The sequence below is a fragment of the Leptopilina boulardi genome, unplaced genomic scaffold (genome assembly GCF_019393585.1).
Source record: "Leptopilina boulardi isolate dan_hultmark-lab unplaced genomic scaffold, ZJU_Lbou_2.1 LbouV2_292, whole genome shotgun sequence".
NCBI classification, from domain to species: domain Eukaryota; kingdom Metazoa; phylum Arthropoda; class Insecta; order Hymenoptera; family Figitidae; genus Leptopilina; species Leptopilina boulardi.
In genome coordinates, this window is record NW_026137854.1 from 343,624 (window position 1) to 369,762 (window position 26,139).

Genomic DNA, 26,139 nt, shown 5'->3' on the forward strand with positions numbered 1-26,139 from the left:
GTAGACACTTCGATGACCTGCAACTTAGGCTGGATAAGCTGATGCAGCAATGCGAATCTGTGAGAGAGTGGTGTAAAACTTTAATAAGGAATTACCAATGGGAGGACAAGTGGGAAATGGCTTCGGAATTACAATCGCAATTCCGAGACCAAATCAACGAGTTAGAAAATACTAAAAGACCATTACCTGGAAAACTGTCATCACAGCTCCGGATGCGAAGGAGTGTTCCATTACTAGGCTTCTTGGGAAAAATCGCCGGCCCCATTGCCGGTGTGCTAACATATGACGATGGGGAACACTATGACGCTGCCATCCAAAACCTCAATGAAGCTCAAGCAAACCTCTCTCATCTAGTCGGCAAGCAAACTCATGTGATGAGATCGCAACTAGACACATTGCATTCGCAGGTCCTGCAGCATGGTATATTGCTAGAAAAGGTCCATCAGGACCTGCAATCTTTTCTGGACACAGTATCGGGAGGGGCCACCATAGAAAACGTTATGAAGGAGCGGCAACTTATGGACAATGTAATGAACGCGTTGAAACTTGGTTTAGATCACAATGTTTTAGCAACATCCACCATGCTAGAAGCTGTACATCATGCAAGACTCGGCCAGCTTCATCCAGGTCTCATCAAATCTCAACAATTAGAGCCAGTCCTACGAGAGATTCAAGATTCATTAAAGGACGTCACTTTTCCAGTGCGGGGACCAAAAGTCAGTGTCGACGAACTAACAAAAGTCTCCACCATAACCATCTCGTGCGAAAATCATCAGTTGAAGGTGCTCGTAGATGTCCCACTCCTAGAAAAGTATAATTATCAGACTTATAGAATGCACCCCCTCCCAATCGTTCAGAGTGCGCTCGGAAACGGAACCGGAAGAGCATATGTACATTCGGATTATAATTACCTTGTAATCGATGAAGAGCAGCGAAGTTATCTCCTCCTAGAAGAACGTGACTGGAAATCCTGTAAACCAACGACCACCTTCCATGTGTGTCTAAAAGGAACACCAATATACGACCTCAAGGAAAGGCCTGCCTGCGAGCCTTTATTACTGACTAACCCAACCATCGATGTTTTGAAATCTTGTAATATTCGACTGACAACCAGCCTAGAATCCTACTGGAAACCATTACCAACCTTGGCAAGTTGGATGTACTCCATGGCAGTACCCGAATTGCTCACGATAATTTGCCATGCTAAAAACCCTGTGAAAATCCATCTTGAAGGAGTTGGAATTTTGAAACTATCCCCTGGATGTTCAATCAGGACGAAGGATACAATAATACCAGCCACTACGTCACAATCAGGCCAGTCCGAAATAATTTACGAACCAGAAGTTCATCTGAACATTTCAATGCTATCCCCTACCGTATCAAACTATGCTCAGTTTTTACCAATTGTCGGTACTAGCTCGCTCAAGACTCCTGAACCGACGACAAGGTATTCCACCTTCGAAACCAATTCTAGGACTCTGGATGAACTCGAGCAGGAATTGCAAGAATTCGCATTACGGAGGCACGTTCATAATAATCAATTTAAGCTTATTTATGGATCCTATGGTTGGCTCATTGTGATGGGTATAATAATCTTATTTTTCTTATGTCGTCAATATTTAAGATCCGGTATGTTTCTGTATTCTAAATGGGTACGGAGAATGAAATTTAACTCTGAAAATTCCAATGCAAAATATTCAAAAAGAACGGATGAAGATGTACAACCATATGAAGAAATTGACGCTCCCCAGATGCAGAAATGTTCATTGAAAGAGGCAAGACTGGATAGTCCAACGGTAACGTCAGAGCCCTCCACCTCCGCCACTACATTAGAAGGCGGAATAAAGTCTGTCACAATTGAAAAACACATGCCACTGAAGACCAGATGACTCAGCGTCACCCTGGATTCCCCAAGTTCTGAAGTGAAGCCCAAACCCATAATTAATACATTTATCCCAGACGAATGCAGTTACACTATATCAATCATCAATGAGGAGGCAAACGCTTTTTATCGGATCGGATATGATGAAATAATGCGAACATCAACAACGCCAACGACTACCCTATCATCATCAGGAAGAATCCCATCAAAGATCGTTACAAGAAAGGCGGTGCGACTGCCGATCCAGTACCTCCAACCGATATAAGTAGCTTCAAGTTAATTATGCATGTAATTGTTTTTTTTTATCTTTTATTATTATTTTATTAAGTTTAATTTTCTCTCTCTGTGCCATGGGCTTACCTGTGCTCCCGAAACATTTATGACAAATGGTGCCGATCGAATGCATGCACAAGCTAGGTTTCATTATAGCAATTCAAATAAATTTAAACAAGATAATATGAAAATTAAAATTTATTCTTTTTTTTTAAAAAAAAAAAAAAATCTTTTTTTTTTGTTGGTATTTCTCTCGAAAATTGATTTAATTAAGATTTTAATGAAATTCTAAAACATAAGTTGATAAATAAAAGATTTATCGATTGTAAAATAAAATTTTTTTTGCAACTCGAATTACCGTCTAGTTTTAAAGTTATAAACATTTGAAGTTGTATAATTTTACATAGGAGATATAGGATACTTCTTCGCGCACCCAACCTATTTTTACCGTACAGTTTTCTTTTTGCAGTAAATAAAAGTAATATAATATTTTCATTTTTGCGCACACATCGCTAGTGTGGAAGAAACGTAGACTTGGCGGCGCTGTGGGCAGAAGAGTTTTGTAAAATGAGCGGGAAAAAGTTTGGATATTAGAAATTTTACTTTTAATCACTTACTCGTTAATTAAAAAAAAATAGTGGATTCTGTTAAATTAAATTGAAAATATACAATAATAAAAATAAAATATTATATGTAATATATAATTTGTTCAAAATTATCTTATTTTGAAGATACTTCATTCAACGACGTTAAAAAAAAAAAAAAAACATAACATAAAGAGAAACTAATTTCTTTCAGTTTTCGGCGTTCCGTTTTCTTCTTTTTTTTTATATATATATATTTTCTAAATTTTTTTTTTATACGATCTTTTTTTTTTGTTGGTAAATTGGCCCCTCGAGTTACGCAAATTATTCATTTTTACTGTTTGTTGATCAACAAGGTTTGAGGTTAAAACTTTACAGCTTACAGTGTTGCCAAGTCTATGCTATTGCGAGAAATACCTTAGTATAAGTATATGTATATATATATATTCTTACATATATGTAGAAAAAAAAAAGTAATAATAAGGACTGCAGCCGGCTGCTGTCTAATTCTCAGGGTTGTCCTCATTTATACCCAGTCCTATTGGTGGAAGCACTTCCACCTCTCCATTGCCCTCGTACTCCTTGTGTTCCTGAGCCATGGGAACGAACATAAATTTATGGTCCACATTCAGTCTCTAAAAAAAAAAAGAGAAAGAGATATATATATATATATATATATGGATAGATATATAAAATCTATAATAAATAAAATTATGTATATATGTATATGTATTTTCTTTATTATTAACGCGCCAATTTTAATTTTGTTTTAATATCCAACATGTGACCTTAATTTGACCACGAAAAAAAAAAAATTAATAATAATAATTTTTTTTTAAATTTTGATAAAATTATTTCGGGAGGTTTAGGAATGTTAAGGGACCGAATGTAACTGAAACTGGTGCACTAGCATGTTGATGGAATATGCCAAACACTAATGTAAGCAATCATAAAAATCACGCTTACCAGTTTCCACCATCCCCTAGTTCTAGGGGATGTCCCCTGCCAGTCATGGCATTGGAGGAATGATAACTTCATCGCGCTGAGAGCCGGTTGGCATCCCACCTCCTGGGGAATGAGCGGCAGGTCCTTGAAGAAACTAAAAAAAAAGGAAGGGGATAACGGGTACATATAATAAGTTCTTTCTTATTGCTGACATTTCTATAAAGTTAATCTTGAACTTATTGAGAGGTTGGAACTAATGGAATTAGTTATATGACTCACCACGTTTGAGGTGCTTTTCCCTGGCCTAGCCCACCGAAGACAATCTTTAAGCATAGCAAGCTATCATGCACCCAAATCGCACTGCGGAAACCTTGCTGAATGAACAAAGAAAGAAAAGGTTACTTATTTATTATATTTTGAGTATTGTTGATTAAGACAAAATTTTGTAGCCTTACCGGTGCCCAGAACCCGCGTACAAAATATTTCTGTGACTCTTCACACCAATGGTATTCCTGATACCATGATTGAGCGGCGTATATTTTGGGCTGGCCAATTGCCAGGGCCGCGTCATATGGCCAAAAATCATCTTTTCTAACTCGCTCTCGAGCAGGCTCCCATTCGCCAAAGTAAATCTTCAAACTATGGACGAGAAAATAGAGTATACAATAGAATCCTACTATAAACATGGATATTTTAAAATCAATTGTTTGGTAATTCCATTTTTATAATAATTGTAATAAAACATTCAGTACAGGTGTAAAAAAAAAATATATATATGTATGCGGGCGGATCCACGGAGCCGGCCGATTTTTACTTATCAAGATGAAAATTTTCTAAGTAGCAATCACACCTTTATTTATGGTTTATTTTCTTTAAAATATATTCAAGAACAATTGTCCTCTTGCGTGATTCATTTTATTTTAATGCCGTTTGAGTTAAAAGCCAAAAACGAAAAATTATTTTTCTTCCGGAAATTATAATTAAAAATGGCATTTCTTTTTACATATATTGTTTGAAATAGGTGCAAAACATTTTGAATAATAAAATATGATAAAATATAAATAATTTATTTTGATAATTAATATTTACGTGTTTTTGATTAATATAATAATATTAAAATGTTTTAATTAACTTTTAGCCGAGGGGCGAACAACGGGAAATTTAGTGTACACCTAATACAATAATTCAGGATAATTCATAGTAATTCACGGTAATTCATTGTAATTTTCACGGTAATTCATAATACAGCAATGTATATCACAATATATTAAGAAAAAATTCATATAGTTTTAAATAATTTAAATATTTGAGGATAATCCTAATACTTATGTATAATTCAATTATTGTGGATGATTTATGTTTTTAAAGAGAAAAGGTTAGGAATGGCTGCGTAATAATAAAAACTCAAGAATTAAGTGGAAAACACAAAATTTTTAATACTTTTAATGATATTTTCATTGTGGTAAGGTTCAGCACTATTCAACACTATTTACTACACCCTGAAAATATATTTTTCAATTTTTATGATTGTTGGAAAGTGAAATTAAATTATTTGGTATTTCTTATTATCATTAATTTTATCTATTCAAATTATCAGCCTTTACGTTACTCTATTCTTATAAGTAACAATTATAATAGTTTGTTTCAAATTTTCAGTTAACCTAATTTTATTTACTCAAATATTCATCTGTTAAAAGTAGGGTTAAAAGATTTATAATAAACATAATTATTTATCGCAATCTTTTACCAGTTTAATCTATACTGTAAAAATATGTTGCACATGCAGGGGAAACAATCTTAAAAAAAAAAATAGGCTAAGTGGACAATTTTTCTTCAACTTGACAAATAAATTTTTAGCAAAAACTTGGAATTAATTTAGTTGAATAGAGTAAATGTAAAGTATGTTTTTTTTTTAAATAAAAAAAAAATGTGTATACAATTGCTTTTTTTGCTTGTGCTGTCAGTGGTCGAAATGCGCGCAATAATATGAAATGTTTTTTTTTTTAAAATGAGGTATTTTTAAATTTTTAACTAAAATCTGTCATTGCTTTGTATAATTCAAGATAATTCATGATAATTCATCACAAGTGTACACCTTAATTCATGAGTTGTTTGTCCCTCGCTTTTAGCATTTAATTTTATTTCTGTAAATTAAATTGTTTACTTACTATATTGATATTAACTATTTTAACCAACAAACTGACATTATTGACATCAATTCTGATAAAACAAATGAAAGGATTATTCATTTTCACGATTAACTAGTTAAATTTCGATAAATTTTATTATTTTTGATTTTAGACGTTATAAGTTGAAAATATAATTTGACGTTTGCATACAAGAATTATAATAATGTTCACAAGCAATAAGCTCCAATTTGAAGAATTCAAATCGAATAATCACCGTAAATTTCATATTTAAGTTACTTCGATTTCAATTTTTTTTTTATAAAAGACTAGGAGGTTCACATTTATTCAATTTTTTTATTTTCAATAGGTTTTCAGAGATATTACAAAATGGTTGAAGTATGAAAATAATTAATATAATACTTCTAAAATAGAAAACATGTGAGTAACATGAAGTCGGCCGGTTCTGTGGATTTGCCTGTAGTGCTTTAAGTCGGTTGTATTACCGAGAGAATATTACCGAGAACGAGAATATTACCAAGAATATAACCAACGTTTGAATTCTCTGAGAATTTATGAGAATTTTTCTTTTTAAATAAGACAAATTAAAATGCAGATAATATATAATAATTTTTAAAATTTTTCATATATTGCTTAACTAATTCAAATTTTCTAATTAACTAAATTCAGAGCATCCATTCATACATACAATTAGAATGGAGGCAAAATAGAAATAAATAAAAACACAACATAACCTCACTTTCCTTTAGGCTTTGGCACGTGCGTTAGTCGGTTCTGTTTAGCATTACCCATATTGTACTTTCACAATTATTTTTATTGATTAATGACTATATATTTATTTATTTTTCAAAAATGACAAAACCTAAAAGTGCAGTTTGGAAATACTTTAAAAGTATTGAGGATAAATAAAATAAAAATTTAATAAATTAATAAGGTCGTAATATGATATAATTAAATATAAGACTTATCTTTATTCCAAATTTAATTAAATTTATTCGCATACTAAATTTTTGTTCATACTAAATGAGGGCAATTTAATCAATGTTCATAAACATAAGTTTTTAATTAAAAAAAAAATATATATGATATTATTTTGATTCTATTACTCGGTAAATTTAATAACCAAAAGGATATAATATTGATCACTTCACTCAAAGTGATCGATATCGTCTTTTTGATTATTAAAAAAAAAAAAAAAAAAAAAAAATATAAAAAAAAAATATTAAAAAATATGATTTTAAAGATTTTTTTTTTCTCATAGAATAAAAAAAAATGTATTTAGATAAAAGCAATTATCTTAATTATCCTAAAATATATGTCTTATATTAATAAAAACAATAAATATACATTATTTACGTAAATAAACTTAAATTCTCAATATTCTCTTAGATTCTCTTAAATTCTGTTAAAAAATTTAAATTACCGTAATTTTCCTGGTAATATAACCCCAGCTTAAATTTTCGAGAATTTAAGAACACTATTTGCCTGTATATGTGTATGTATATGTATGTATACATATAATGGCTATTTAATTAGAAATATAAATCTTAAGTAGCGCAAAAAAAAAAAAAAAAAAAAAAAAAAAAAAAATGCTAACGAATTAAAAACGCTGCAGGTGGTGACTTCTTTTGGTCTGTGCGATGATGTGAGACCTTGTATTATGACCATATCTACATTGCATTAGTGGATTCCTAAGGAATGTATGTGTGTATCCCTGCAAGAGTATTGGGTTTCGAAGCACCACAGATATTTCCCCCTCTACCTTATTACTAATCTTGACTAGAGCTACGGAATGTTATTTTTTTTTCTTCTCTTTCTGCCGGATTGTGTAATGATTATTCAATTACTTTATAATCAATTAAGGTAAAACTCTTCACAGTTATTTAAATAATTCCTCCTGATTCAATCAACTGAAAACCCTTGATCAAAACAAAGAAATTTTTATGTTTCGTCTTCCAAGTAACCAATTGGAATTCTTCGAAAATAACATAATTCCGAACATTCGATCTTTATTCTTTTCCTCTTATTTTTCCTTTTATACAAAGAATTCAATGATACTCCCTAACAATTTCGGCCATTCAAAATAACCACAGAGACTCTCTTTAATAAGAAATGATTCGAGAGGCTCCTTAGTTTGTTTAGATTCTTAAGCTTTACTTTTCTTGCTTGAAAACTTCAAAGACTTGAAACGGGATATAAAAACGAAATAATACTAGAGATCAAAGTGGAATTTTCGTTCAATTTTATGTAAACAAAAGGTTATTTGGCTTGATTAAAAAAAAAAAAGAGGGGGGGGGAATTTTTTTTTTTTAGTTTCAAAAAAAAATAAATAAATAAATAAACAAATAGAGGAATAAAAAAAAAGGGGGGGGGAATAAACCCAAATGGATAAAAATCTTTAAAATATATTGATAGAATTGCAATTTACACAATACGTGCCTATTTTAAAGATAAAATAAATTTTTTTTTTAGAAAATTAAAATAATTTTGTGGATTACGTGCTATTAAAAAAAAAAAAAAAAAAAAAAAAAAAAAAAAAAATTTTTATTTTATTACGATTTTTTGATTATTCCAATTTCATTTAAGATTTATTTAAAATAAATTTTCAAATTTAATGAGTTATATTGCATTTCTATTATTTCAGAGTTCTTTTAAAATATGCATTTAAATAAGATTCCTTTTATTTTAATAATAATATTTTAAAATAACAACTCTGCTTACCTTTTTTGAGGTTTTTGTGTATTAAAATTATAAATTTCGTGAAGGAGTTTTTCCACCTTCCCACTTAAAATATATTCTACTAGCGTAGGCTCCCTTTGTTGTTGGAGATTCAACAGGACCTGCCTGTCCTTTTCTTCTCGGAGGGTTTCCTCCCTCAACCTCTCCAAAAGGCTCCTTATTCGGGGGTTATTGAAAATCCGGTCGGCCCCCTGTAAGGATGATCCGCCCACACTTGGAAAATCTTGACCACTCATTTTATTCCTTTTTGCACCACTACCACCACTACACTCCCGAACTTCACCCAAAAAAAAGGAGACAATAAAAAAAAAAAGACTTTATATTAAAACGAACGCGTGTCGTTACTTTGGGGTCCAGCAGCAAACTAACTTGCAAGTGCAGGCTAATCGCACCATACAAAGAGTCAAAACTCCGTCAAAGTAATCCTATACTCGAGATTAGAGCCACAGGGGTGCTCATGGCGGTTTGAGAGAGGAAATGTTTGAACAAAGAAATGTGTGAATAACGAAAATGTAAAAGGAAAAAGAGGTTCTCTTTCCCTTTACTGTTAAAAAAAAAAAGAGGTTCTCTTTTCCCTTTACTGTTAAAAAAAAAAAGGAAACACATTTGTAACAATTCTTTAAGCGAAATAATGCGATCTTACCGCATTTGATTGGACAATGATAAAATTGACTATGAATTACCTTTTACGCAATTTTACCTTGTTTTGTATTAACCTACCATTTCTTTCATTATTTTAAATTAGATGTTATGAAGCCTACACTGTAAAAGGGGCCAATGTTGAGTTACAATCGGGTTGTAATTAAAAATTTTTTTTTTTGTTGTAATTTCACTATGATACACCTACTAATTGATATGCTATAGTAATTTTACGATTAAATTGTAGATTTATTATGTTCATGATTGAAAGAATGTCGCCTGCTAGAAATTGTACAACCCGATGTTGAATCACAGCATGAAATGTTCGGGGCTTTCCGTTTCACGTATAGCGTCGCAAATTAACATTTGAATGAAAATTCCAAATTCTGTTGTAATTCTACATACATGTTGTTCATATACTGCCGTTTGTAATAGCCACAGGCGGACAAGACAAAAACTGACCTGGAAAGCATCTCAAATAATTTTGTTCTACTTATGTTTGATCTTATCCATTTTTATTCAATTATTTGCTATTATCTAGATTATAAAAAAAATTTTTTTACGAATAATGTTATTATTTCAATTGTTAATTTTATTTTATAAGAAGAAGATATATATATGTGTATGTATATGTATATATATATATATATATATATATATGTGTATGTATGTATGTATGTATATGTATATGTATGTATAATGTGTATGTATTCCGAATGCAAAAAAAAAAAAATATATTTACAAGCGGCGGGTTATAATGAAAACAGTTGCAAATCAGCATTCTGGCTGTTAAAATCCATCGTTGCGCGTGGATCGAGAGGTTTTCGACGTGATACGTTGTGGATTAGCGTTGGGACTTTTACAGTATATAATGAAAGGGTCAAATTCATTGATTAAATATAATATTATAATATATTAAACATAAAAGTTATTATAATTTTCTTCCTCGCTCGTTCTCTATATGAATACAGAGATACTTACACATATGTGCATTTCGATTATTAATGCATAAATTAATATAAACACCTTGAATTATAGGTACGAAGGTACGGCTTATAAGTATAATTCTTTAATGTTACACTACATCATACAGAAATTACATCGACAAAATTGTAGAGCGCACATTATATATTTTGCGGTTAAGTAATTCGACTGTCTCGAGCCAAGATTCAACGCATCAAAATTTTTGGGGACAAAAATGGGAATTTTCACGGTGGGTTGTAATGAATTTAATTAAGTTAAAGGTCAAGAAATATTTTCTTTGGGTCGACCTAGTTAAAAATCAAGGTTTAAATTCCTTATCCTCAATTCATTTCCGGGAACCGCTACAGAGCCTCGCTCTGCAGCGTGATACTCGACACCCAGATTACATTTAACAAGTCGGCAATTCATTCAGCGTTGAGTTTTGACTCGACCTAAGTCGAATATAAACTATTAGGTTTAAAAGTTATTTTTTTTTCCTTTTGTATATGTTAAATGGCGCAACATACTTGCAGCCCCTTCCCGATTTATATAAAACATATGTAACGCAATAGGCGACAATTTTAACGATAAACAATTTTCTTATGAGCGTACCGTTAAACTGTAAGAGAACCCTGCGTCAATATTCCCAATCGAAATAATATATATTTATAATATATATATTTATAATATATATTATATTATAAATATGTGTAAAAACGAGAATGTCATTACGACCATACGCGAAATGTAAAAGAAATCATAAAGCATTGGATCGAATGACTGCCTGGAAATTAGATAATAACATAATTAAGCAAATGTCTCGAGCCATGGGTCAAACATGCATTGGGCGGCTATGGTAGTATGCGCACAAAGGGACTCTCCGTCCGTGAGTACCAATACAGTCATGAGGCTTGCACTACGGGCACACTTGAAACCTACTGCACGCAACAACGTTACGCCAACACATCGCATGTCTCCGCTTGTTGCCTTGGTTTTCTCTTTTCCTTTCTCCTCCCCCTGAAAGCTACCGGCCTACGGACTACAGCCTTTGAAAACAAACGCACGTGCGTTCGAAACCGATAACTCACTGCTGGTACATAAATGCACTATGCCAAATGTATGCTACAGAATAGACATTGGCTCAAAATAATTTAAATTTTATTGCAACCCCCAGTTGACAATAAGATGCTGGAGGAATGCGAGTTGCGGGTATATTCAATGTACTTGTAACTTACAATAATACGAATGTGACTTGTATGATCACATTAAATTAAAATAAAAAAAGAAGTATATATTAAGCCATAGTTGTAAACTAATAAATCAAATAATATATTGTGATTTATAATTTTAATAAAAAAAAAATTTTTTTTTATAAACACACAAATGTCGGTTTCTAGTAGCATTTCCGTTCCCACGGAACCCAGAGTGAGAATCAAAAACGTCAGCAAAATGCAGCGTCCAATGAGCCGTGTGCATCTTCCCCTCCCCCAATTCTTTAACTCCCCCAAAGTCCTAATTATCCCACCTAGACCATAAGGCAAGGACTAGAGGCATGTCGCGAAAATTCAATTAATGCAGTACTACTTTCTCAGCTCATTAAGCAACACTTCTCCTGGTTCTGACCTGGCGAGGAGTTTCTTGAGCTTGGAAACGCCGCGACTTAGCCCGTCTGCGCGTCGAATCCGGGTTAAAAAGTTAGTCAATAAAACTTGGGCGGACGATAAATCTATTGAATACTCCAAATCGGCGGAGTCCCGTGGAAGCTAATTTGTGTGGGAACCTTAATTAATTATGCAATTAATTAATTAGGATTCCCGTTGCATAACTGGCCAGTTTGTGCCCGAGGTACCTGCGTCAACCCAATTTGGTGGACCCACAGCACGAAAGCGCTAACTTCTATTTCGCCCGTTTTCGACATAGTAAAACCACTGTGTATACGTCGAATAGCGGTAACATTAAGCGTCGTACCGTAAGTAAATAAAACATGTATCGTTTCCAATATATTGTCTACTATTAAAACTTGATTTATAATAAACGATCTATTATAACCTAATTCTCTTAAGAGTTTTTCTTTTCTCTCTTACCTTCTTCTCTCCCTTTAATAATAGTTTCAATTTTCTTTACCTACATGGTGGTTTGGCGGAACGTTTTAAAAGGATAAACGACCCACAGAATTAAACAGAATTGGAGTTACTTTTGCTACACACTTTCGATTAACTTTAAATTCTGGCAGCTTGGTGCCTCCCTTACCTCAAAATTGATAATTTTATATAAATTAATTTTCCGGTTTGTAACAGTTTGATAATAGTGGAAGCTGGCTTTTGGAAAAATTTTTTGGTATTGGATAATTTTGGCATTAAAGATATTTTGATTTTAAGGATAAAAAATGATATTGCAGAATATTAGTATTGAATATATTTTGATATTGGAAAAAAATATTGATTATTTGACCACAGTGGAAGTTGGTTTTTGGAAAATTTTTTGGTATTGGATAAGATTGGCATTAAAGATATTTGGATTTTGAGGATAATAAAATATGATATTGGATAACATTAGTATTGAATATATTTCGATATTGAAAAAAAATATTGACTGATAATAGAGGATGCTGGCTTTTGGAAAAGTATTTAAATAGAAAGAGGTTTGAATATTGTTTTAAGGGTTGAAGTTGTTTTATGGGTTAAATAATAGTTTGTGAGTTGAATATTGATTTGAATATTAATAAAAAGTGCAGAGGAAAATAAGTCAAATAATAATCATTATCGAAAATAATATAATATGGAAAAAGATTAAACAACGCTAATTCACGTTCATGTAAGACTATCATTGTTGCATTAGTTAGCTGAATTATAGTTAATGAAATATTTTATAGGTGAAACACATGTAAGTAAATTTTTTAAAGCAATAAACTAAAATAAACGATTTGTTTTGAAAAATGGCTTTATTAACAGTTTAAAAGTTGAAGAAGGATACCATGTCGAACATAGAAGAGTATTTTATTTTAAGTAATGACGATTTTAAAATTATTGAAAATGTAAATGAAATGTTAAATGATATGAATATGTATAAATTTCAAGAATTATTAAGAAATGATTCAAATTCTTTTTTCATTATGCAAAGTACTTTGTATTTACAAATGCTTGATTTAATTGTTCCAATTAGAGAAAGAGTTAAAAATATTCAAATAGTTTATAGCGGTAATAACAATTCTGGTCATTGGATTTGTGTTTATTACGATAGAGTAAGACTTTATATTTTTGATAGCCTTAATGCAGGGTGTTTGAATATTCATCAAATAGAATATTTAATTAGATTGTTCCCTTTTAAACCAACAGAATTTTTTGTAGATGTTGATCAACAACCGATTAATACAGTTAAGTGTGAAGTATAATGCAATAGCATTTGCAACATCTGTACCCCACTGAAAATTCCCACATAGGCTTCCATATGGGAAACCACATGGGTCCCTATATAGGAAACCATATGATTTCCTATACAAAATCGTATACGTAATTGAAACAGGAATTTGAATAGGAAATTAAGTCGGAATTATCATATGAATCCACATCCACACAGGAATGTACATTCCTATGTATTTTTTAAAGACTTTTCCCAGTAAAAATGACAACAGAGTTCTGTCTACTGAAACTGAGAATGAAAAGAAAATACACAAAGAAAAAAATTTGTCCTGTAAGATGAAGAAATTATCTACAGTAATTGAAGAGGGATTTACATGTTGATGTAAATTCAGTATGCACAACAGAAAATAATAAGAAAATAATTTCTAGTCTTATTGTTAGGGGAAATTTTGATCCCATGACATATCCTACAATGTTTCCTTCTGGTGATCCTGGATGGACTGTTAACCTTAAGCATACTCAAGGTACTTGTAATTTAATTTATTTACAATTTTATATGTATCGTCTTTCATAGAGAAGAAAAAAGCGTGGATTGCCACATGTGCGTTTAACTATATGTTTACGTACACAAATTTGCGATTCAGAAACTTTAAATAAAATGATATGTGCTGAAATCACAGACGAATTAAAGAATCCAGAACTTTTTAACATTGTAAAGCGATTTTAAGTTCATGGGCCTTGTGGTAAACAAAATAGGAATTCACCCTGCATGGATCCTGAGATGGGTGAATTAAATATATTGCTAACAATTCGATTATCGTAGCATATAATCTTTATTTGAGTACAAAATTTAAAGGTCACATTTACTGTGCAATAATAAGTATTATATTATTATAACACCATAATGTTGAAATAGTAATACAGTAACGATTTCAAAAATAACATTATTAATTTTGAGAGATCAAAATTCCGATAACTTTTCGTCAAATAAAAATAAATTTTTAATTTTTTATAAAAAATTATAGATACCACGCGCGTGTACGCGCGTTTCTTTTAGCTAGTTATATAAATAATATTGTAATTTATTTAAATTTGGAATAACTGAATTTTAAATTCATTAAAATTTAAATTACTTGAATTTTTATAGTTTAAAATTTTTCGTCATTAAAAATTGAAATTTATTCACATTTGGAAAAACAAAATTTTTATTTAATTGATATTCGGAATAATTTAATTTCAAATTGGTTAACATTTGGAATAATTGAATTTTTATTTAGGTACTTAATTTTCGGAATAATTGAATTATTAACTGCGATTAAAATTTAGAATAATTTACACAGTTGATACCAAAATTTTAGTTTCTTTTTCCTTACTTTTCCCTCAATTCGAGACGGAATTTTATCTTTTTCTCTAACCCAAATGCAAAAGTTTCAAGAGGTTTTTAATTATAAAAAAATTAAAAGAGAATTTTTAAAAGTTAAAATTTGAATAAAAGTTTTCAAAAAACAAAAATTTTGTAACATAGGTATTTCTATAAATATTATATTTTCCCAGTAGTTTTGACACAATTCTCTGACTTTCCCCTGACATTTCCCTGATTTTCTTGATCCGCGGAAACCCTGTTAAATCTTTCTTAATTAAAATAGAAGTATTGTTTGATGTTTTTGTTAACTTTATCATTTTAAGTATTTATTAAAAACAACAAACCACTTGAAAATAAACATTTAAAAAATTGCATATAAAAATTTGATTTAAATAAAAAAAATTCGATTTTCTTGATTTTTAAAAAAAAATCATGATTTTTTAACAGCCCTGCTTTGCTTACATATAAACATATGTACCTGAATAAGTACCTGATCATGTGCATGGCCATGTTTACGGTTACAGTATATGACATAACCTCACAACAAAGACATTTGTTATGTGCGGGAAGTATACATATAATAATAAAAAATAAGAAATACCTGTAATATTACTGCCAAACTTTTGTAATTCTTGTGCAATTCGAGCCCACGTAGCTGCTACAAATCCCGGTGGGGAAACACTTTTAACATAATCAATATATAAGCAAGGATTTGCAAAAACCATCTTCACCAACAATCTATCGTTCTGTTCTTTGATTAATTTATCTCTACTTTTAGGAATGATAATAGTCAGAAATATAGAAAAACATGCAATAAAAAAGCCGGCCGGCCGTCACCTAGCGTGTTTTGACTTGTTTTCTTTCTTCAGTGAACGAAATAGAAATGCACTTGTGTTCGTGCGTATGTAGCAATGTGCTGACCTGCGCAATGCATTGGAGGTTTGTCTTACTTGGGTGGAAAGGTTAGGCGCGAAAATTGAAATTCAGTTGTGGGAAACGAACAATATAGGATGCATGTATGACCGAAGTAGCGCGCGCTTATTTAAAATATAATGTCCATTATAAAAAGAGACATTCCTAAAAAAAGGGTGAAATTTATATTGAATATATAACAAAAAAAATATCGCAATAAAAGATGAGTATTTAAAATGTAAAATCTCAATAAAGGGGCGAAACATTGACAATATTTAAATTGTAATCGAAAGTAAATTAATTACTACACTACTATTTTGTTTCCTAAATGAATTTAATTAATTATAAAACGATAATTATGAACTAAATTAATAATTTAAATATAAATATAAAATTAAATTATTTTAATTAACATGAATTTAAAACTTGGATACTTTTTGCTGATTTTTCTATTAAAAATAGAAAAAGCAATTTTCATTTACTATGAATATAGAAAGTAAAATAAATAAATTATAAAATCGTTCAAATTAACAGAAAGCAATTCAATTTAAAACAATTTTTAAATATAAGGAAATTAAAAGGTTTTTTTTTATTTTTATTTATAAAAAAATATGAATATTTAAAATTGAATTTTATTTAAGAAATAATCATTTCTTAAAAAAGACTGGGAGAAAAGATCAAATGTAAAATATTGTTCAGGTTGGAAATTAAATTAAAAAATGAATTAATAGTTTTATGAATAGAAAATTAATTTGTATCTATTGAAATTTTCTTAAATTTAATTTTGTATCATTTCAGATTTGGATTTATTAAATTGAAATTTCAATCATTTTCATCACTAAAAATGAGGAATAATAAAAATTTTTGTTAATTGGAATTTGGATAAATTGAATAAAAATTTAATAACTTGAAGTTTTGGGATGATTAAATTTAAGGTTGATAAAAATAAGAAAAATTGGAAATTTATACCTTTTAAAATTTTAATGAATTAAATGTGATCCCTGTTTCAATGAATTGAAAATGAAAAGTGGATGAAAATTTCCATAAAATAAAATTTGTATCGTTAAAATTTGGATACATTTGAAATTAAGTCAATTAAAATTAGGATAAACTGAAAATTAAGTCGATAAACATTTGGATGAATTAAAAGTTGATTCGATTTAAATTTGATAAATTGAAAATTAAGTCAATTAAAATTTGGATGTATTAATAAGAATTTAGAGAACAAACGGAAAGTAAATTATTAATCACAATTCAAATAAAAAATATAAAGCACAGTGAATCGGACATAAGGAAGCAAAGGAGACAGCCGCTTGCGGCCGTCGACTGCGCTAGTGATTATAAATAATGCTATTTAACAATAGTGTGATGTATATTAATAAAGCGCACATGATAAGGGTACTACATACGAAAAAATGCAGCCAAATTGGTTGTTCTATCGTTTTGCCAATTGATTCAGAAGAAGCCTTCTATAAAAAGAAAAGTATTCTCGAGTTTTCAACCGAAAAGTTTGAAATTAATTTCGAGAGTCTAATTTACATACCGTTCAGAGATAAATCTTTACCTGGCAATGACGATTATATTATAATCTTTAAAGCTAAAAATACAAAAGCAGTTTTTAAAAATCGATTTGTTGATAGTTCCAGCTTTGAAATAACTGCTGATGAAAAAACTGAACGAAATGAGACTGAATCTCTTTCACTATCTGAAAATAGTGATTGAAAAACTACGGAAGATAAAAATTCAAAACCGAATCCAGAAAAAGTTACCTCAGTTTCATCATTCTCGTCTTCAACTTCTAACATTCTAATTAGAATCCGGAAAAAATTTATCTGAAACAGAGGACGAAGAAAATAAAAATGTTAAACCAGAAAAATATCAATCTTTATCAAACTCTCTGGTAGATGATTGGAAAACGAATACAAGTAGTGAAGAAGAAAATATAATCGAAAAAAGTGTTGAATCTAATGATGATTCTAATATCGAAGCAACTGAAAATGAACAGTTAAGGCAAGTGACTGAAAATAAGTCCAATATTAAAATAATTGTAGAACAAAAAGCAGATCATAAATCGCTCTCCCCGTCTACGTCTGTAAGTTGTTTCGTTATTATTTCAGAATCCAGGGACGATGATTTTAATGCAGAGAAAAATATAAATAAAGACTCCGAAGAAGATGTTATTGAAAAAAATCGCAAAGAAGAAGCAAAAGAAAAAGCTAATAAAAATTGCCGAGCAACTACTGTTACCATGGAAAATTTCGATAATAATGGTGAAATTAATTCCTGACAGTCGTTCCTAGTAAAAAACATTGAATATCTTAAGAATCAAATCTCAAAAAAATTGTAATCACTATATGAAACTTTTATATAATTTTCTAATAAATCTTTATAAATAATTTGTTTTTTATATTATTATTATTACTATTATTATTATTACAAAATTATGTTTCCTCAAGAAATTTTTTCAAGTTAGTATTTAGATTATACTTTTATTCCCGAAATGCTATCAGATTTAAAATACTGAAATAAGCTTATATTTCATACAAAAATACATAAAATAAAAAAATACAGAAATACATACAAAATCACAAATTATTATCAATAAAGACATGTATCCGACATAAAATTGTATATAATTTGCCACAAGTATTAAATTAGAAACACCGATTTCACTTCACCGTTAAGTATTGAAGTTATTCTTTGAGATCTTTCGTCACGAATCGAGTCAAGACTATCAGCTTCGCGCTTTTCTTCTACTGCTTTCGTGCCTGCTTTTAATGGGATCCTGATTTTTGCCTTTATCGCATTATTATAATGAAACAATGTCTTGTAATTTAGCTTCATCTAGAATTCGTTTTTCGATGTCACTGGATAACAATTTTGTACGTTTTTTTTCGGATCAACTTTTCCAGACGTTTCATGTCGTTTTCAGCCTTCTCAACGTGAAATCGTTTAACAATATGCCGCACTTTCATCATTTATAATTACACTTGTAATTATTAGTAAATTATTACAAATCAAACATTCATTAAATGTATTACTTTAAATGACATATAAATAGATTTTGCAAAAATTAATACAAATCTCAAAATAAATTTGAAATTTTTTATTTATATTTGTGTTTGATTTGTTTACATTCCCATTGTTTACATTACACAACTTTGACATATCCCATTGAAATTTTTTTTTAATCTCTGCAAATTAAAATCAGTGTTTATTAATAATTTTAGTTCCAATGACGACTTCAATATCAATGATTTATATTAATACTTTTGTCATATTTTCATTTCAAAAACTACAAAACTATTCCATAGTTTTTTGCTTCTAAGATCCTTTCTCTTAGTTCCTATCACAATATATTTAGTCATATTTTTGCTGTACAAAAATGCTGCTAAAAGTACTTTTTCTCAACATTCTAAAATTAGTGGGGCAATGTAGTGCACCACTTTCTTAGTGTAATAAAATCGATATATATATATATATGAAACGATTTTTATTTATCTAAATAGAATATTGAAAACATGAGAAATTTTTTAAATTATGAAGAAGGGATTTCTTTCGTTCTGCGTTAAATAAAGGTTGTAGAAAACAAAAATTATGAAAAAACGAGAAGATGAGGAAATCTTTGCTTTGTTTGATATTTTAAAATATTTTCATCAACATTCTCGTTATTTTTCTAAAGATTGAAAATGCTGGAACAGCTGCGATTCCGTTTTATTTGAATCTTAAGCATTGTTTTTTAGCTATTTTCTCAACAGCTTTTTGATGCTTTAATACACCTTTATTATACCTATATTTCAAAAAATGAAGAGTAGTTTTTGAAAAATCATAAGCTAGGTTTTCTTATGTCATTTTATTCTTAAAAGCTCAAAAAATATTGTTAAATAATATATATTAACAAAACTTTTTATATTGCTCCGAACAAAATGCACCACAATGCCCCAAAGCAGTTTTCTAACGCGGACTTTAGTATCAGAATAAAAACAAAATGAAACATCAAAAGAATACAAAATTTGTGTTCAGCAGTAAATTCTAAATAAAAAAATCTCCCATTCGCTATTTTTTATGAATCTTATATTTTATTTCAATTCACTAAAAGCAAAAATATCATTTTCAAAGCTAGTGTCTTCAAAGCGGAGCCTTAATCTTCTTTTAAGACGCACAATGAAACAACAATGATGAATATAAACAACATTTGTCACCCTAAACTCACTAAACCAACGGCTTGATGGGTAGAGACAGTGCACTACATTGCCCCCTGCACGAATTTTACATGTACAGAAATGTGTTTTCTAAAATTTCGTAATTAAAAAAAGGATCTCTAGATTCACAAATAATCTCATTAACATACACATTCCAAAACGAGAAAAATTTGTTTAAATCATTATTAATAATTTAATACTTTCAAAAATCACAAAATTTTCGCCATGAAAAAGAAAAAGTTTTTAATCATTAATAAAGCATCTAAACAAAAGTACATTTGATTACGCTTATTTTAGGAGACAATGAAGGATTCAATGAAGATCTTATGAATCTACCCAAGTATGAGACCTTTGATAATATAACAAACACAGGACAGAAGGTAAAGTTTAATAGCATGATACAATGGTTTTGAGCCATGTTTAATATAAAACAGACGACGTTTCGGTGTTCAGGTTCGCTACCATCATCAGGTCACTATAATAAAAAATTTTTTTTAAATTAGAAAACATTTTTGAAATATAAATCACTAAATTAAACAAAAAACAATTTTTTCTTCTTTACCTAATTTTTACCTAATTAGTTAGTCTGACTAATTACCTTCATTTAACATGTTGGTGATTTGTCCTTTATTTAAATGTAATTTTTTTGACGTTATGTGAAAATTTGTTGATTGTAATTAGGTAAAAAAGAAAAAATTGTTTTTTGTTTAATTTTGTGATTTATATTTCAAAAATGTTTTGTAATTTAAAAAAATTTTTTTATTAAAGTGACCTGATGATGGTGGCGAACCTGATGAAATATTAAAATCAGATCAAGTACTTACTTTTAATTATTTCTTAACAAAATTTTATAAATTTTTGTCTTCATCCCAGTAAATAAAAATTGTGAGTAAGCGAAACCGAATTAGGAGTGACCTAAGCCCAATTCGTTTTGGGTGGTTGCACCGGGCGGACACTTTAATATTACAGTAATATCACAGTAACATTACCTGGTAATATTACGTACTACTTGGGCACTCTCATGCAGAGGGCTAGAAATTTTCTAGTACTGTATTTTAAATTCTTAGTCCGACACACGGGTCTAGCCAGACCCTTTTCGTTTTTTAACGTCATTTAAAAATATTTCTAGTCTTGCTAAAAACATGACATTTTTGGTAGCTTTATAAAATTTTAATAACTAACAATATGTAGAAAAACAAATTAAAAAATTCAATTGAATAAAATGTTATAAGAGTAACATAAATAAATATTAATAAAAACTTGATTTTTAGCTGGAAAATATGTGTCGAATGGAGGGTTAAAATTTTAGAATTCTTATAGTATTTAATGCCTTATCCAAAAGTCAAGCACTGAGTCAATCAAAATTTCACGTACTTTTTTCCGTGTAGATAATGCATCGTTATGTATCGTGTTCAATTCATCAATAAAATCTGTTCTGCTTGTCACATTCAACTTTCCCACTTTTTAACAAAATTTTTATATTTCCTGTTTGTAATTAAGATTTGTACACTTAAGAACAATCACCGTTTTCAGTTATAATGTCAACTTGAATCAAAAAAGCGTAAATTCAAAAGATTCAGGTTAAAAGTATTCAAGGTATGAAAAAAAAAGAATTCTTCAAAGCCTCCTATTTCGGTTCATACACGAAACCGAATTAGGCTTAAGTCACTGCCAATACAGTTTTTTTCATTAACATTTTCTTATACTGGAATGGTGTACTTGAAAGTGTTCAACCCAGTAAAAAAAAATAATTGGGAGTTAGCTTACTTTGTATCCGGTTTGGCGTCTAAACCGTGTAGGGACATCACGGCCAATTATTTTTTCTTACACTGAATTCTTTTCATCTGGATTGTTTGAATTGATGTTTGTTGATCAACGTTTGCATTACAAATAAATAGAATGCATGTTCCGATGTGTCAAAATGCCGATTTGGAATAAGAAATGTGAAATTTTACGAAAAAGACAAAATGTGAAATATGACTGATTTATCGACAATTTTATCATGTGAGTAGTGCTCGTATGGTAAATTTATCATATGAACGCTACTCACATGGTAAAATTCTCGATAAATCTGTCATATTTCACATTTTGTCGTTTTCATAAAATTTCACATTTCTTTTTCCAAATATTAATTCAGGGTAAGAAAAAATAATTGGCCGTAACGTCCCTACACGGTTTAGACGCCAAACCGAATACAAAGTAAGCTAACTCCCAATTATCTTTCCGCACTCCCAATTATTTTTTTTACTGGGAAGCTGACAAACAAAATAATTTATTTTTTGAATTAAACAAAAAAAATTATAAAATATATTTAATTTTTGGCCTTCCAGACCCATGTAACCCTTTTATACATCCAAGTGTTTATCCATTTTCTAGATCAAATGTGTCCATCTTGGAGAAGGATATTTTATTACGGAGGAAGCGTGGGACCTCATCTCCATCCAGAGGGACCACAGCAAGTTTGTGAAATACTTGGCGGAGAGTATGTGGAAGGCCCACATCCTGGCCAATAGTTATATCCTGGATAACTCCACACTTATCCAGATTCCAGGAAGATCGCCAAGGCGCAAACTTGCTTCGCCAAAAAAGAAAGTCCTAATAAGTTAGTAAATATTTTTATTCAATTAGTTATGGGGGACATAAATTGTGAAGCAAAAGGTCTTTTCAAATAATATTTTCTTAATATACCATGAATTTGTTTTCAAAGTATTATTTATTTCCTAATAGTCCAAGAATTAAAAAGTTAATAAACTTTTTAAAAGGGAAAATTTTTTAATAATAAATATTAAAAATGAATTTCAGAATGCTTTGAGGACAGATTAATATCGATGCAAGTCTCCAATGTTACAAAAGTGCTGCAACTAAGGGAGACGGGTTATTATATAAGCCAGCACATAAATGCATTAAGAAGGAAATTATACCCGGAGACGGTCAAAAGTAAGTTTTTAAAACCATGAATTTAAAAAAATACTAATTGTAGCATGAAAAATCAAATAATTTTGATAATATATAGTTAATAAACAACTCTTATTTTTTCTTCACAGAAAGAAGACTGAATGTTGACCGTCCAGAGGAGTAGCTGGCAAAATAATAACCCCCTCCCAAAAATGTATATTCTAATAAAAATATTTGAGCATTAACTTTTCTTCTGTTTAATTGTTATTTGTTTAGAGTAGAAGGAGGTAATATAGTGTACAATATTAGAGGCCCCCTGTACTACATTACGCTTTTCTACTAAAAAAAATCCACATAGAAACATTAAGTTCTTATTCAACTATGCAATATTACTGAGTTTGTAAATTTGCATATTAGTGAAAAAATTATAATTTTCTAGATGATTTTTTAAAAAGTTGGTAAATAGCAACAATTATGTGCTTATATAATTGGTGAATAGTTAAAATCATAGAATATCTCAAATTCATTCAATCCACCTTGTTAAATTCAAAATTAAGAAAAAATATACTTCTCTAGTTGTTTTTTGACAAAAGTTTGTGAGTAACAATAATCACTTGTTTTAAAATTTTTCGAATTGTTAAAATGTAGAAATATTTTAATGTTACACTAACCAGCTTAATCAAATGTAAAATGAAAAAAGTCTGCAACTTTCTTGGTGTTGTGCGTCAAAAGTAAGTAAAAATATACCTTTGTTTAAACAATTGTTTGATTGTTACAATCAACAAAATTATCTTAATTTCATTCGTACTCACCTTTTAAATGGCTAAATTACGAAAAAAAACTCTATTTTTTTGTCAAAAGTTTGTGAGTAACAACAATTATTTATTGAAACAATTGCTGAATTGTAAAAATAAAAAATTATTTTAATCTCATTCTACTTACCTTGTAAAATTGCAAAATTAAGAAAAAATAGACTGTTCTAGTTTTTTTTGTCAAGTGTTTGTAAATAATAATAATAATTATTTGTTTAAAAAATTGTTGAATTGTTAAAACCATCAAATATATTTATGTAATAGGAAACATCTCATTTAACTGCAAAATGAGAAAAAATCTGCAACTTTCTATTTGCTGTGCGTCAAAAGTAAGTAAAAGTGAACAATTATTTGTTTAAATAATTGCTAAATTTTTGAAATATAATAATATATTAATGACATTCTACTTACCTTATAAAACTGCAAAGTTTGAAAAAGTAAACTTTCCTAGAATTTGTTTTTTGAAAAATTTTGTAAATAATAATGAAATGTTTAAACAATTACTAAATTGTAAAATTTAATAAATATCTTCATGTTACATTACTCAGTTTATGTAACCGCAAAATGAAAAAAAATTTAAATCTTTTTAGCAACTGTGTATCAAAAGATAGTAAATATGAACAATTATTTATTTAAACAATTATTGAATTGTCATAATCATAAAATTGTTCAATTTCATACTACTCACACTGCAAAATTGAAATATTAAAAAAAAAAAATTTTTTGAATAATTTTTTATCAAAAGTTATTAAATAACAACAATTATTTGTTTAAACATTTGGAAAATATATAATTTTACATGAAGTAATAATTTATTATTAAAATTAAGTTGATAAATTGCAATAATAAGAAAAAACTACCTTTTTAAAAGTACACTGAAAAGAGAATTAATAGTTAAAAATTATTAATTGTCTTAATAAATATACAGTAAGGAATAAAAAATTTTATGGATAAACAACATAAAAAATGTTCCTCTTTACATAATTGATTAATACTTAAGAAAGAAATAAAATTTTAATAAAATTTTTAATAGAATTAAAAAACATGTGTAAATACATCTAAATCTTGTTTCAAATTCGTATGTAAGATAATACGTGTATTTACACGTATAAATACACGTATAAAAACACGTATGTATACACGTGTTTATACACATGTTTTTACACGTCTAAAAACACATGTAAATACACATGTAAATACACGTGTTTTTTTCAATAGGGACTGGAAAATTAGTTTCTTTCTATGGAATCGACGAAAGGAATAGAAAAAAAAATTCCTTTAAAAAATTGTTTGTTTTCAAGAAAATTACGAATTAATTGCTTGCTTTGGAATTGAGTAATACTTTCATCTTTAAATTCAATTGTTCACTTAGTATAATCATAAAAATATTTAAAAATTAATAACAAAATGATTTTAAAATTGTTTAAAATTGAAAATATATTATTATTATTATTAATTTTATTAATTAAAATATTATTAAAATAAAATTAAAATAAAATATTAAAATAAAACCTAAAAAAATAATATTTTTGTTATTTTGATAATATTATTGACTCACCACTTTCTTTTGTTTTTCAATCAGGTTGCAATAAAGTAAATTTGAGGCTATTTTATTAATTTAATTTTTATTAAAAACTGATTTAAATACGCAATAAACAAGGAAATCCTTCTACAGAAATGTGTAAATGAATTTTCTTGATTTTTTTATGCAAAAACCTCATTTTCGATAAATTGGCGCTTGACCCCTTTTGTCATTCTACCCTTCATTTGATCTTACATATACGAACAGCTATCTACACGGAAAAAATTAATTCAGTAGATTTTACAGAACTATCACGGAGTAGCGGACACAGCTCTTTACGAAACTGAGTGTTGTAAAATGTCACGAAATATTCAGGATAAACTCCAGAAATATTCAGTACAAACAACGAAATTTCTGTAGTTTATCCGAAAATATCCATCACATTTTACAAAACTCAGTTTCGTAAAGAGCTGTATCCGCTACTCTGTCACAGTTTTGTAAAATATACTGAATTAATTTTTTCCGTGTAGATTCTATCAGTTACTATCCAGATTGTACGGAGTAACATCTTGATAGTAGTGGGTAACATAACCACACTTTTTGTAACATCTTTGATAGTATTGAGTAGCATAATGATGGTACCGGATAACATCTTCTTTTTACCACCTTAAGATCATAAATTCTTACCATCTATTTCTCTCCGTGTATACAAATGAATTTTATCATTAATCATATGCAGTTTAAAGTTAGGGACAGTTGGGGTAAATGGGGACAAAATTTACATTTACTCCGAGTTTTCAAATTTTTAGGGTTATTATTAACCAAATTGACAAAAATCAAGAATTCAAGTGAATTTCTGTTATGGGAGTCATAAGGAATAAGAAACAAATTTTGTATGATTT

The 26,139-nt window shown here is 29.2% G+C and overlaps 1 protein-coding gene across 1 annotated transcript; it reads right to left on the reverse strand.

The window, feature by feature from the left end:
• Window positions 1–3,097: 3,097 nt before the first annotated feature.
• LOC127282265 (uncharacterized) lies at window positions 3,098–21,813 on the reverse strand. Its single transcript, XM_051306441.1, has 5 exons — window positions 21,776–21,813; window positions 4,140–4,323; window positions 3,964–4,058; window positions 3,706–3,838; window positions 3,098–3,374 (listed from the first exon to the last, which is right to left on the reverse strand). Exons 1-5 carry the CDS (start codon window positions 21,811–21,813, stop codon window positions 3,243–3,245), a joined length of 582 nt encoding a protein of 193 aa, XP_051162398.1. The 3' UTR covers window positions 3,098–3,242.
• Window positions 21,814–26,139: the final 4,326 nt, after the last annotated feature.